We start from the raw sequence: 13,046 nt of genomic DNA on the forward strand, positions 1-13,046 counted from the left end.
AGCAAGAATGGAGGAAGGAGGGACTGTATAGAGAGAAAAGAGGGGTGGGGGAGTGAGGGGGGGAAAATAACAGAATGAATCAAAAACTATTACCCTAGGTAAATATATGATTACAAAAATGGTATGCTTCTACTTCATATACAAACAGAGAAACAAGATGTATCCCATTTGTTTACAATACAAATGAATTAAAAAAAAAAAAAAAAAGAATCCAGACCCACCTGATTCCAGATCCTAGCTAGAAGAGGACAGTTATCCCTCAGTATTCAATGGGTTCAGTTTCAGGACTCCCTACAGATATCAAAATCTATGGATGCTCAAGTCTCTTATATAAAATGTCCTAATATTTTCATACCACCTATGTACATCTTTCTGTATACTTGGTCTTCCGTATATTACTTATAATACCTAATAAAATGTAAATGCAATGTAAATAGTAGTTATACTATATTTTTAAGGGCTGATAATAAGAAAAAATGTGTATGTCAATATGGATGCAATCACTGTAGACCTAACCACATTTTTTTATCCACAGTTGGTTGAATCCACACATACAGAGTCCATGAATGTGGGGGGTCACCTTTACTCTAGCAAACAGCTCCTTTCTCTCAGCCCGCCTCTCCATGACAGAAATCACTCTCTGCTGGGACACTCTATTACCACTTTCAATCTCACAAACACATTTTTTCTTCCCTGTAGGCACATATTTTTGTCCAGAAGAAATGTGAAACTCAGAGGTTCCAGAAATCAATCTTTGTTCTTTCCTGGGAAAGTGGGGAGGGGGGAAAGGAGAACTTTATTAGTTTCTTCTTTCATTATATAAACAGAAAACAAACAAAAACACCCCAAAGTATGACTCCTTTCTCTTTTGGCAGTTTGAGGACCAAGGCTTGGGATGGTGGATTTCAATTGTAACCAGAGGGATATGTCTGGACTCAGGGAGACACCCATGTGCAGACTTACTGGACAGATTCAGGCTGCATGGTGTGAGGCAGTAATGTTAATTTTTCTACAACATGACTAGTTCTGGGCAATAACAAGAGAAAACAAATGGCATTTTATCATTGCCTGTGAACTTGTAGAAAATTCAGCTCTTCTTGTCATCCCAGACCTCCTGAGCACTTAAGGAAGAACCAGGAAGAAGGGTGAGCCTAATATCTAACTTTGTATGTTAATTTGGCTAGGTTTCCATCAGTATCCAGACATTGGGTCACACATCAGTCCAGATGTTGCTATAATGATATTTTTCAGGAGAGATCCAAGATGGCGGACTAGAGGGAGGCTGCATTCCTTGTCGCTCCGTAACTCCAGTTTCAAGCAGAGGCTATCTGTTTCTTGGTGAGGCAGTTTTTGCTGCTTACCGATCCCCTGCTGTTTACCCCATTTGTCTGCTGTGATGACCTGCAGTCTGCCAGCATATCGACGCCTTTTTTGAGTGCAGATTGCTCACTGTCAGGCACCTATCATCTGCCATTTGCCTACCTCTTGCCTGTCCATTGCCTGCCTTACACCTATCCATCACCCAAAGCACGAGGTTCACCTCCCAATTGTCCAACAACAGTCAGCAAACTGATCGCTGACGGCCAGTGGAGCACCAGCTGCCTGCTGTTGCCTGGAAGTTCACTGTCACAGTACCTGCAGGTTTGATTACACGTGGCTGCCACCATTTTGACACAAAAGCTAGGCCCCATAGGACCCCTGGCCAAACTGACTGAGCCCCATCTCCAGGATCCCTCAGCCCGACCAATCACTCCCTGCCTCTGGGGCCCTCACATCAACTGACTGCTCCCTGCTGCCAGGACCCCCAGACCAACTGACTGCACCCGGCCTCCAGGATCCCACAACCACACCAAACACACCTGACCTCCAGGACCCCTGCCTGACCAACCGCATCCTGTCTCCAGGACCTCCAGCTGACCACGTCCACCCCTGAGCTGCAACTCCCCATTTGCCAACACATTTCGAAGCCAGAGCGGCCATCTTGGATAATCCTGGAAGCCATAGCTCCGATCTTTAGGTGGGGCAAATCCCATCCTGAGACGCCTGCTAGAGGCTTTGAAGCTCATTGTCAGGTACCTCTCATGCATCAGGCTACTGAAGACTGGGAGGTTTCATTACTATATGACTATTATACTGTAGATTTTCTTTTTTTTTTTCCTTATTGAAAAAATTTAAGTTTTTATTTCTTTACTTTTCTTGCTCTCTTTTCCTTTTGCTTACCTGTTCCCTCAGAGTCTCTTTCTCCCTTTTTTGCATGCTAACATCCAATTTCTTTTGATTACACTCTCACCCTTTCTATTATCTAGAACTTCTGTATATTCTTATCCCATTAACAGCTACATTCTACATCCCTCTGCATCCTCTTTGTCCTCCACTAGAAACCGCAGACCTTATTGCAAATCTGTTTGTTTTACTGAAGATAATATTTGAACTCAGAATATTTGAATTCTGTTTATTATGACAATTTTGTTATTGTCCTCATAGGGGCTATTTGGTGTAGGATTGCATAGTGTCTGAATTGGGCACTGCTAATATTGATCTCCCCTTAAAGAAAAGGTTTTGGAAACCTATAGGGCCACTATAAGCCTATAGGGGGAAATCTGCAATACCCCAGATCTGCACTGCTAGAGGGGAAGATACATGAACAAAGATATTTTTCAGATGAGGTTAGTATTTAAATCAGTTAGACTTTGAGTAAAGCAGATCATCCTCTATCACATGGATGGGCCTCATTTAATCGGTTAAAGAGTTTAAGAGAAACCAGACGGAGGACCTGGGAGGTAGGAGTCCTGCCAGCAGAGGGTCTCTGACTTGAACTGTCCTTCCTTGGGTCTCCAGTCACTGCCTCACTCTGCAGATTTTTGAGGCTGTAATTAGAATATAAAAAATTTTAACTTTCATGATTGTGCAAACCATGGCATAATTGTCTCTTGAAATACATTTTTATACACTATCCAATTGGTTCTGTTTCTCTGGAGAACCTGACTAATCCAGCAAGAGTTGCATAGTCTCTCTTTCCTACAGCACATGCTTCCACACATTCTTCAGCTGCAATGTGCCTTCCCCTGCCCTGCCCATGTGGCTACTGATGTTTTTGTGTTTCCATGGTTACCTATGCTTCCCTGCCGGCACCCTCCACAACCCACCCCCCAGATGCCTGTGGTCTGCTGTATTGTCTCCCTTCCAATGTAGGTGGTTTTACTGGATATATGGGTCATTCTCACACATGCCATTGTTCTTCCACATCTCTCTGTCCCCTACTTTAAGTATGTTCTCTGTGCCTCAGTCAACATCCTTGCACCGAAGACCAAAAAGCGGCATTGACTTGTGCTCAGTCTCTTAGGGACTTCAGCATCACAGGTATTTCAGGTTACTATCTCCTCTTTCCAGACTTTGGAACACATTTCTAGGGTAAACTATTGTTTCTAATAACCTTCTAAGATGTCATCAAGATCTCTTTTCCAAGAAAAATTAGTATACTTATATCTTCCAAGGAGTATCCTTCTGAAGCACAGATATAAAGACATTATAGCAAATCCTCTCTTGATTTCTCATAGGTTTTATGTGTCTTATGTTTGGTTTTTGATATTCTAATTCTGCTGTTCAATTCACCATCATTTGGAAACTTACAGAATCCCAGTGATGCTCACATTAGAAATAAATGAGAAGACATTTCTTTAATAATTGATTAGTCTTAGAATCATGTAAACATGGAGTAGTTCTAATCTTTAGAAATAGTTAACTTTTCCTATACATTTACTATACATTATACATTTTTCATATACATTTATACTTTTACCATACTTTTCCATTAGGTATTTGTGCTACTTTCATATTGAGAGTGACAATCCATTTCTTTACTATATTACTTGATATTCTGACCTTGAAAATTACCCAGGAGACCAGCAGAAAAATGCAGAGTGGTCTTCCTCTGAGAGGATGAAACAATCAGTGTCTGTACCTTCCTTCCTTAGCTACCCAAATCTGATGAGAGTGATACACAGTATAGATGGTTCTTCCCACCTTTTCCCCTCATGGGGCTGAGGATTGAATCCAGGGCTGCATGTATGCTAATCAGGTACTCTACCACTGAGCTACACCTCCAGTCCCACAACACAGTTCTTAAAAGAATAAATCCATAATAGAGCTGTAAAAGAAGAAAGGGCATATTCAGTAAGTGTGATGTGTGTGCATGGAGGGGATTTCTGGAATATAGAAAGTTACCCCACTCCTTGGTATATATCCAAAGGAGTTAAAATCAGCATACTACAGTGACTCAGCCACATCAATGTTTATAGCAGCTCAATTCACAATAGCTAAGCTATGGAACCAACCTAGGTGCCCTTTGACAGATGAATGGATAACAAAATATGGTATATATACACAATGGAATATTACTCAGACATAAAGAAGAATGTCTTTATGACATTTGCCAGAAAATGGTTGGATCTGGAGACTATCATGCTAAGTGAAGTAAGCTAGTCCCATAAAACCAAAGGTCGAATGTTTTCTCTGCTAGGTGGAAGCTAACCCACAATAAGGGGGGAAATGAGGGGGTAGAAGTGCAGTAGATTAGACAATAGGAAATGGAGGGAAGGGAGTGGGAATAAGCAAAGACAATGGAATGAATCTGACATAGTTTTCCCATGTACATTTATGAAAACAACACAGTGAATCCCACCACCATGTACATCCATAAGAATGGGACTCTAACTAGAGTAAGATAGATTCCATGCTGGTACAATTATATCAAAACAGATTCTGCTGTCATATACAATTAAAAAGAACTGATAAAAAAAAAAAAAAAAAGCAAATGGCATCAGATTGATTTAGAAACCAAGGCAGAGAGAGTTATGCTAGCTAGAGACCAGTAACAGAGCAAAGTCATTTTCCCTAAATGGGGCCCCAAAGACCCTCCAAGTTTGGGATCAATAATAACAAACATGAATATTAGTTCAAAACCTACTTGCAGAATAGAAAGATTGCAGCTTGTCATGCTTCCCAGTCATGTTGGGTATGAAAACCTGCTTATCTATTTCCTGTTGGAAAACAACAAAGTGGAAATGTGTATTAAGTATACCAATAGTCAAAAAGAAATATAAATGGCTTTTAAATGCTTGAAAATATGCTCAAATTCTCTAGTAGGTAAAAGCAAAAGAATGACAACACACCATATTTTACTCATTTAAAAGCTGATAGTATTCTGTTTAAGCATATGAGTGAACAGTCTCGGACTCTGGTAGGAGTTTAAAGCTACAGTCTTCCAGGATAGCAATTTATCAGCCTCTAACAAAATGTCACATGTATATAGATTTTCATTCTGCAATTCTAGGAATTTCCTACAGTAATATAGACACAGGTTGGATAGAAATATAAGGATATAATGTGCATCATTGTTTGCAATGAATAAAAATTAGAAACTAGAAGGAAATGGGTAAGTAAAAGATGTTTTGTTCATACTATAGAATATTATTGGATACAATATTAAAAATGACCGACACAGAATGATTCTCAAGATCTACTCTTAAAATAAACAGCAGGGCTGGGTAGAGAACTTGGCTAGAATGCAAAGGCCCTGGGTTTGATTCTCAATGCCACACACAAAAAAAATTAAATAATAATACTGGGATAAAATAAATAAAAAAATTTAAAAAGCCATGTGCTCCCTGCATTGTCTGAATGAACTCAATGCAATCATAAGTGTCCTTAGGGAGACAGTAAAGTTATGATCAGAGAGAAATGATTTAAGGATGAGAGAGAAGGACAGAAGCAGAGCTCAGAGAAGACAGCAGATGCTGGGCTGCTGTTTTGAAGACTGACGGGGAGAGCCACCTCTACCAGCAAAGAAATGCAGTCTGGAAAAGGCAAACAGTCTTGCCTGGAGCTGGTACTTTTTCCTGTGTGTGTGTGTGTGTGTGTGTGTGTGTGTGTGTGTGTGTGTGTCCAATGGTTTTATTTTCATATTAACTGTGTATATGGTAAAACATGCTAACATTTGATGAGGGGGTTTCTTTTATTTGTTCTAATTAGTTATACATGACAGTAGAATGTACTTTGACATATTATACATAAATGGAGTATAACTTCTCATTTTTCTAGTTGTACCTGATATAGAATCACATTGGTCATGTAGGTGGTAGGAAGACTTCATTGTTTATTTCCTGATTTGATGTAATTTTGCTAATGTAAAACAATGTGCTTACTGGTAGGAATTACAAACCAAACAATTCAGGGGTGATAGGGTATTGTATCATCAATTTACTCTCAAATGGCTCAGAAAAAAATAATTTATACTATTCTTGAAAATGGTCAGTATGTCCAAAATTATTTTAAAATCAATAACAGCAAAAGAAATCATATAGGATATCAAATCAGGAAATCAACAAGGAAGTCTTCCTACCACCTAATCCAAAGATCTCATTCAAGTTTCTCCAGTGACCCCAATAATGTCCTTTATATAATGCAAAATGTCCAGTATAGTTTCTCCCACAATGTACATGTTGTATTAATGCATTCTTTCAAGTACATGCTTTGATTTGTCTATCACTGCAGAGATTAATTATGATGACTCAAGGGGATAGCTATCAGATTTCTTCACTGTGGAACACCAACCTTTTTCAATCAGAAAGGAAAAGTAAGGCTATTTAAATATCCCATTTCTTTTTGAACAATGACCTACTGATCTTTTAGCATCCATAGATACTTCTTGAGTTAATTGTTACTATATTAATTACTAAAAGTGATTTTCCGATTGTGTCATTTTTTTTTCTACATTTACTTATTGGCATTTGCATTAGTTTCTATTGTGCATCACAGTATATTAGTGCTGCTGTAATAAGCTACCACAAACTTGGGGGCTTAAAACAACATGTTTATTATTTTATTATTCTGGAGGGCAGATGAAATTAGTTCCATGAAGTTAAAAGCAAGGTGTAACAGGCCTGTGTTCCTTCTGAAGACTAGAGAAGCTGTCTTAGACCTCTTTTAGCTTCTGGAGGCCTCCTGCATTCCTTGGCTTACGGCCCCTTCCTCCATCTTCAATCAGCAGCATAGCATCATCTTTGCTTTCTGACTTCTACTTCTATCTTTCCATGTTCTCTCTGACTCTGATCCTTGTGCCTTCCTTCTTCTCAGAAACCTGTGACTACATTCTGTCCATGTGGATAATCTAGTATAATTTTTTTTTATCTCAACCTCCTAAGTTAATCATGCATGCGAAATACTTTTTACATGGAAAGATAACATATTTACTGGTTCTGAGGATTAGGACATGGACTCCTTCTCCTCCTCCCCCTCCTTCTCATCTTTCTAAGGATTGAAACCCAAAGGCACTGGACCACTGAGCTACATTCCTAGCCCACCACTCCCTTTTATTCTTTGAGATAAGGTCTTGATAAATTACAGAGGCTGGTCTAGAACTTGCAGGCCTTCTGCTGCAATCTCCCAAGTCACTGGAACGATAAATGTGTGCCATCATGTATAGCATGACGAGGACATCTTTGGGGACCATTACTCTGCTTCCATAGCCTATTGGGAGAAAAGTTTCTTTCTCTCTCTCTCTCTCTTTGTCTCTCTCTCTCATAGATTCCCATTTGATTCAATGGATTATGACCTGTTACTGGTTCATTAAAAGCCTCTTTAGACTGATTGTGTCCTTTTATCATATTTCCATTGTTCTTTGAGGGCTTCCTTATTTTCTGCCACAAGACATTCCAACTCGTCCCATACTTTCCCTGCCCCAGCCCTGGAATCAGTCATTTTTCAAAGAAATTCTGATTTCTTTTACTGGAGAATGATGTTTACAAATCACAAATGGGCACCTGCTGTGTTCATTGTTATTAGGGTGTTGCTGCTCTGAGAACCACTCAGGTAATAGACAATAAATACACATATATGTATATATTCATACACATACATGTGTACATACCTACATACGTATACACACTCAAACACATACATGTAATATATATTACACATAATGTATTATATATAATGTTACATATATCATATAGATATAATTAATCCATATCTATCTATTTAAAGCCATGATTTCACCCCAGTATTTTTTTGGGGGGGGGGTTGTAGGTGGACACAATACCTTTACTTTTTATTTGTATGTGGTGCTGAGGATCAAACTCAGGGCCTGACGCGTGCTAGGCAAGCGCTGTACCTCGAGCCACAACCCCAGTCCCAGTATTATTTTTAATTCTCATCTAACCAGTTAGTTTTTTTTTTTTTTTTCAATCTTTCACAGTTGTAGCTCTTTTCCAAAATAGGCAAATCTGACCCTCACCATTCTCGAGGTATTGAACTGTTGCACCAGTCAGTTCCTCTTGTATGAATCCCTCTTCCATCCTTGCCATAGATCTTCATGCAGACTCCGCCCTCAGCCCAGTTGGCCTCCAGTGGCCCATGACAGGCTGCATGGACACCTTCCTCACTCTGGGTGGCCTCTGTGGCCTTGCTCCAGGTCTCCCTGCCATCCCTCCACATGGATGCCCTTTTGCTCTGTCAGGTTCTAACAGTCCAAGCTGTGTCCTGTGGATGTCCTCCTCCTCTGCTAGGGGCTGATGTCCTGTGGGGGTGGCTGCCACTGCTTCTCCCTCCTCTCCCCATTCTTCCTACTCAGTCCATTGGGCTCCAGTAACCCATGTTGGGCCTCAACTACTTCCACAAATGCTTGGACGCCCTCCTTGGCCTGCTTGTCTCTGAAGCAAGGAGCTGGGTCACTGCTGTTGCTGTCCCCACATGGTCCCCTTCCTTCCCTTGCTTGGCCCTCAACACCGACAGGGCACAGCTACCCAGGGAGGGGTGTGCTGGAACTGGCCCAAAATGGCTCATTACCTTCCCAACTCTGTGTTCAGGTCACATTGGTAGCTGGAAATTGGCCACCATGGGAGTATTTATACCACAGCAATTGACAAACATTACAAATCAGGCCCTCCGCAGCCCCAGCTGGCTTTTTAAACATTTACTCACACAGCAATAGCCTAACCCCATTCCAATGTCTAACTTGCACAGCCTCTTCTAATCACTTTTGAATTTATAAAGGGAAGAATGGAGGAAGGGAAGAAGGAGGGAGAGAAGACATGAAGGAAGGCTTTACTGTTTAGGTTTTAAATTAATTAATTAAATTAGCTTAAGTTTTTTGCCATGTTGGGGAGGGAATCCAGATACTCACACATGCTAGGTAAGAGTTCTACCACTGAGCTACATCCCCAGTCCCTAGGTTTGTTTTTTTATTTTTATTTTTTAAATGAGGAACATCAGTTACTTTTATATTTGAAAAAAAACAAAAACACAATGATTGCTACCAAGTTCTGTTTTTCTTAAATAATACTACTTATTTAGGACTAAGTAAAAAAAAAATTCAAATTTTCCATCATTCCAAATTGGATTAAGATAGTTACTGTTGAAAAGAAAAGAAATGATTAAGTATGACTTAATTCTTTTATTTTAGAGTCCACAGAGACTGAGACTTTAATCTTCACATTGAATAGACAAGAGAACGTGTTTAGAGGACAACAAAAGAAGGCCGATTGGACTTCCAGACAATATTACAGTCAATATATTTTGACATTGAAATGAGTAACCACATACAGTAAAGAAAGTTCCTTGACTCAAGACTTAAAAAGATTAAATAAAGCAAAGCTGAGCTGTTAAATATTCCGTACTCAAATCATTTTCTGCAAGATCCTTAACTTCATAATACAGCTATGTTAGAGTTCTACAAAAAAAACAGAAGCAATAGGAGATATGGATTCATATATATTCATGTGTGTGTATATATATGTGGTGTGTGTGTGTGTGTGTGTGTGTGTGTACAGAGAGAGAGAGAGTTTTTTTTTTTTTACAATTAATCATGTGATTACTGAGCTTGGCAAGTCTGAAGTCTGTGGACCCAAAGCCTAGAAATTCAGGGAAGAGTTGATGTTGCAGTCTTGAGTCTTAAATTTGCAGGGCAGGCCAGGCAGACTAGACACTCGGGTTGGTTTCTAGGTTTTAATGTTAGGGTTGAATCCCTCCTTCTTCATGAGACCTGAGACTCTGCTCTTCAGCCCTCCATTGACTGGAGGACATGCACCCACATTATGGAGGGTAAATCCACTTTATGTAAAGTCAATTGATTGTAAAGGTTAACCACATCTACTGAAGACCTTCACAGCAACATCCAGGTTCAAATTTGATCAAATAACAGCATGATCACTTAGCTGACTTGACACAAACGAACCATCCTAATGATTATCTGCTTTTAAAGGAATATTGATTTTCTTTGGTAATCAATTCCAAAAATTTGACTTCTTTTTTTTAGCACTAATTATTTAGGGTTAAGTAGCAACTAATTAACTGCTAGCTGATTTTGAAAAACTTGCATGCAAATCTTATGAGAAAATTGACTTGCGTGTGTTAGAAAACATTTACTGTGTTATTTGGGATCAATTTTAATTTTTGCATTCTTTTCTCTGTGATCATATATTGAATTTTCACTGGAGATTTTCCTTGATGTCAACTATATTTGGGGATAATATAGATTATTTTTACTGAACATGTGTCATTGGTTTGGGCAAACAACAGCGAGTCTTGTGATGTGGACTGGACCACATGAGCAGGGGTATGACAGATGCAGGGTCTGTCTCAGCACTCTGTGGCGGGACCTGGGTCCAGCAACTTGGACTAATGTGGGTCAGGCCTCCAAGGGAAGGGCTCAAGTCCCCCACCCCCACTCAGTTGCTTTCCCTTTTTATAGAGCAAGCATGAGAATATCTTGCCAGCTGGGACAAAGTGTCTGTTTGGGCATCCGGCAGGCTGAGGAGAGGCGACAGCTGCTGAGAGAGCGAGCTGTCTGGAGTGCCTGCTGCCAGCACCTGTTGACCTTCAGCAGACCACACTTGGGCACAGTCCCTCCTGCTGAGAACAAGGAGGAGGTGCTGGCCTTGTGGAGATTTGTGCCAAGCAACCTAAGTTTTCAGGGTCAGACAATCCCGTTTATCTTTCCACAAAGAATATAGAGAATTCGTAAATGAAACAAATTTTAAGTAAAATTTGGGTTGTTGAGGGAACAATGTTTTTCTTTTCTTTTGCCTCCCTCTTTCACATTATTGCCTATAGCTGCTACCAATTTGAAACAACGTTGAGATAATCTGCATGCACAGTCCCTGCAAGAAACAACATAAAGAGAGCTATCATATATACTGATATTGGGATGGTATTGCTACAGGTTAAAAGTAACCTCAATGGAGCATAATGATTTTATAATCTACTGTTTAAATAAGACAATAAATAAAAATATATATATGGGTTTAACAACTTCAATTGTTTAAGCAGTGAGGGCTAAATTATATTATTTCATCTCTAGTATATTTTAATGTACCCTCTGTCAATTCCATAGAAACCTTCCTTGTAGACCCATTTGTTCAATAAGGTAGCACTAGCCACATGTGATTATATTCATTAAAATTAACTAGCTTAAATTAACAATTAGTTTTCTCAGTCACACTAGCCACATTTTAAGCGTTCAGGAGCCACATGTGGCTAGTGGCAACCTTATTGAACAACATAGTTATAGAATATTTCCATCATGGCAAAAAGCTATATTGGATAGTGCTTTGGCAGGAAACAAAATCTTGGCTGGTCTGATGTTCAAGTCTCATCAGAAACCTGTTTAAGAGAAGCAATGTTTATAGAAGATTGGTGGAAAGTGCCCATTCCTATGATTTCTTTGAGTTTCAACCTGAGTCAAGCAAGATTCCCCATCATCAGCATTTCTAGAATACAGTCTTGGCTTTTGAACTACTTTCATTGAATCATATTTTAGGATTTTTGTCTAAGAACATACTAAGAAATAACCTCATGAATATTGCTGTGCCTGCAAGTAAAGAATTACTCAGCTCTAATGGGGACCTGCCAAGAGGATATTGATGCCATTGTGATTGGGCATTCATGGTCACTTCTGGGAGAAATTGGGCAGGAAAAAAAATAATGATAAGGGAGATGACTGGATTAATCCAGGATGGACCTGAGTCCATATTAATACTAATAAATGTATAGAAAGAGAATGGAAAGTTCTTCCTAACCCTCAAATGCCAACAAATGAATGCAGAAGGTTGATAGAATATCTCCATTTGGCTACCACCATTATCATAAATGTGTCAAGCAAGAATTAGCAATAGAGACTGGGGAATGAAAATTGGATAAAAATAAGATATTACATGATATCAAAGTATTGCCTTATAAAATATTTTCAGTGATAAAGGTAAATAAATAGTAACTTCAAAGTGGAGAAACTTGGAAGATGCTATCTTAACCAAGGGTTAGGTTAACAGCACCAGTAAAGGGAAGAGACAAGATCAGGTGCCTCCTGATGGGATGCACTGAAGACAGAGTGTCACTTCTAAGATATTCCTACCAAAATAGTAGGGGCTCATCAAATCATGAGGAAACATTTGAACAAGACAAAATCAAGGGACCTCCTACAAAATATCTGGCTTGTTCTGTTCCAAAATGTCAAGGTCTTACCAGACAAAGGAACACTGAAGCAGTGTTCCAGATTAAAGATCAAAGAGATGCGATAATAAAGTGCAAGTCTGATGCTAGGATAAGATACTAGAGCAGAATTTTTTCCATCTGTCATAAAACGCATTTGAGAAAAATGGTAGAATCTGAAAGGTTGATTTATTAGGAAATGGTACTTTATCAATGCTAATTTCCTGATTTTGATTATTATTCTGTGGTTATGCAAGAGAATACCCTAGCTTTTAGGAAACACACACTGAACTATTTAGGAATAAAGGAACATTGATGTCCCCAATTATGGTTCAGAAATATGTATACATGCATGTAGAGAGAATAGAGATTGGGAGAGAGGGGCCAGGGACAGAGACAGAGGAGGATGAAAAAGTAAATATATGGTAACAACAGAACAGACATTACATTTGGGGAATCTAAGTGAAGAACCTGGGGGACTTCCTTGTCCCATTTTTTGCAATTTTTCTATAGGTCTGAAATTATTTTCAAGTAAAAGTTCATAACAGAAATAACCTCATGAA

General features: G+C 39.2%; 1 protein-coding gene across 5 annotated transcripts in view; it reads right to left on the minus strand.

Annotated features, from left to right (window-relative positions):
• Window positions 1-203: 203 nt before the first annotated feature.
• Window positions 204-13,046, minus strand: part of RWDD4 (RWD domain containing 4) — a 44,518-nt gene continuing 31,675 nt past the window's right edge. For 4 of the 5 annotated variants that reach the window (XM_079141865.1, XM_079141868.1, XM_079141863.1 and 1 more), the window contains exons 7-8: window positions 4,967-5,039; window positions 4,024-4,147 (exon numbers count right to left, since the gene is read on the minus strand). In XM_079141865.1, coding sequence (XP_078997991.1) covers window positions 4,095-4,147; window positions 4,967-5,039 — 126 coding nt within the window. In that variant the 3' untranslated portion in view covers window positions 4,024-4,094. Of the gene's footprint in view, window positions 765-4,023; window positions 4,148-4,966; window positions 5,040-13,046 lie in introns of those variants that run through there. The other variant, XM_079141866.1, reaches the window with a different exon arrangement.

Source organism: Sciurus vulgaris, assembly GCF_902686455.1.
Source record: "Sciurus vulgaris genome assembly, chromosome: 5".
In the NCBI taxonomy this organism is placed as follows: Eukaryota; Metazoa; Chordata; class Mammalia; order Rodentia; family Sciuridae; genus Sciurus; species Sciurus vulgaris.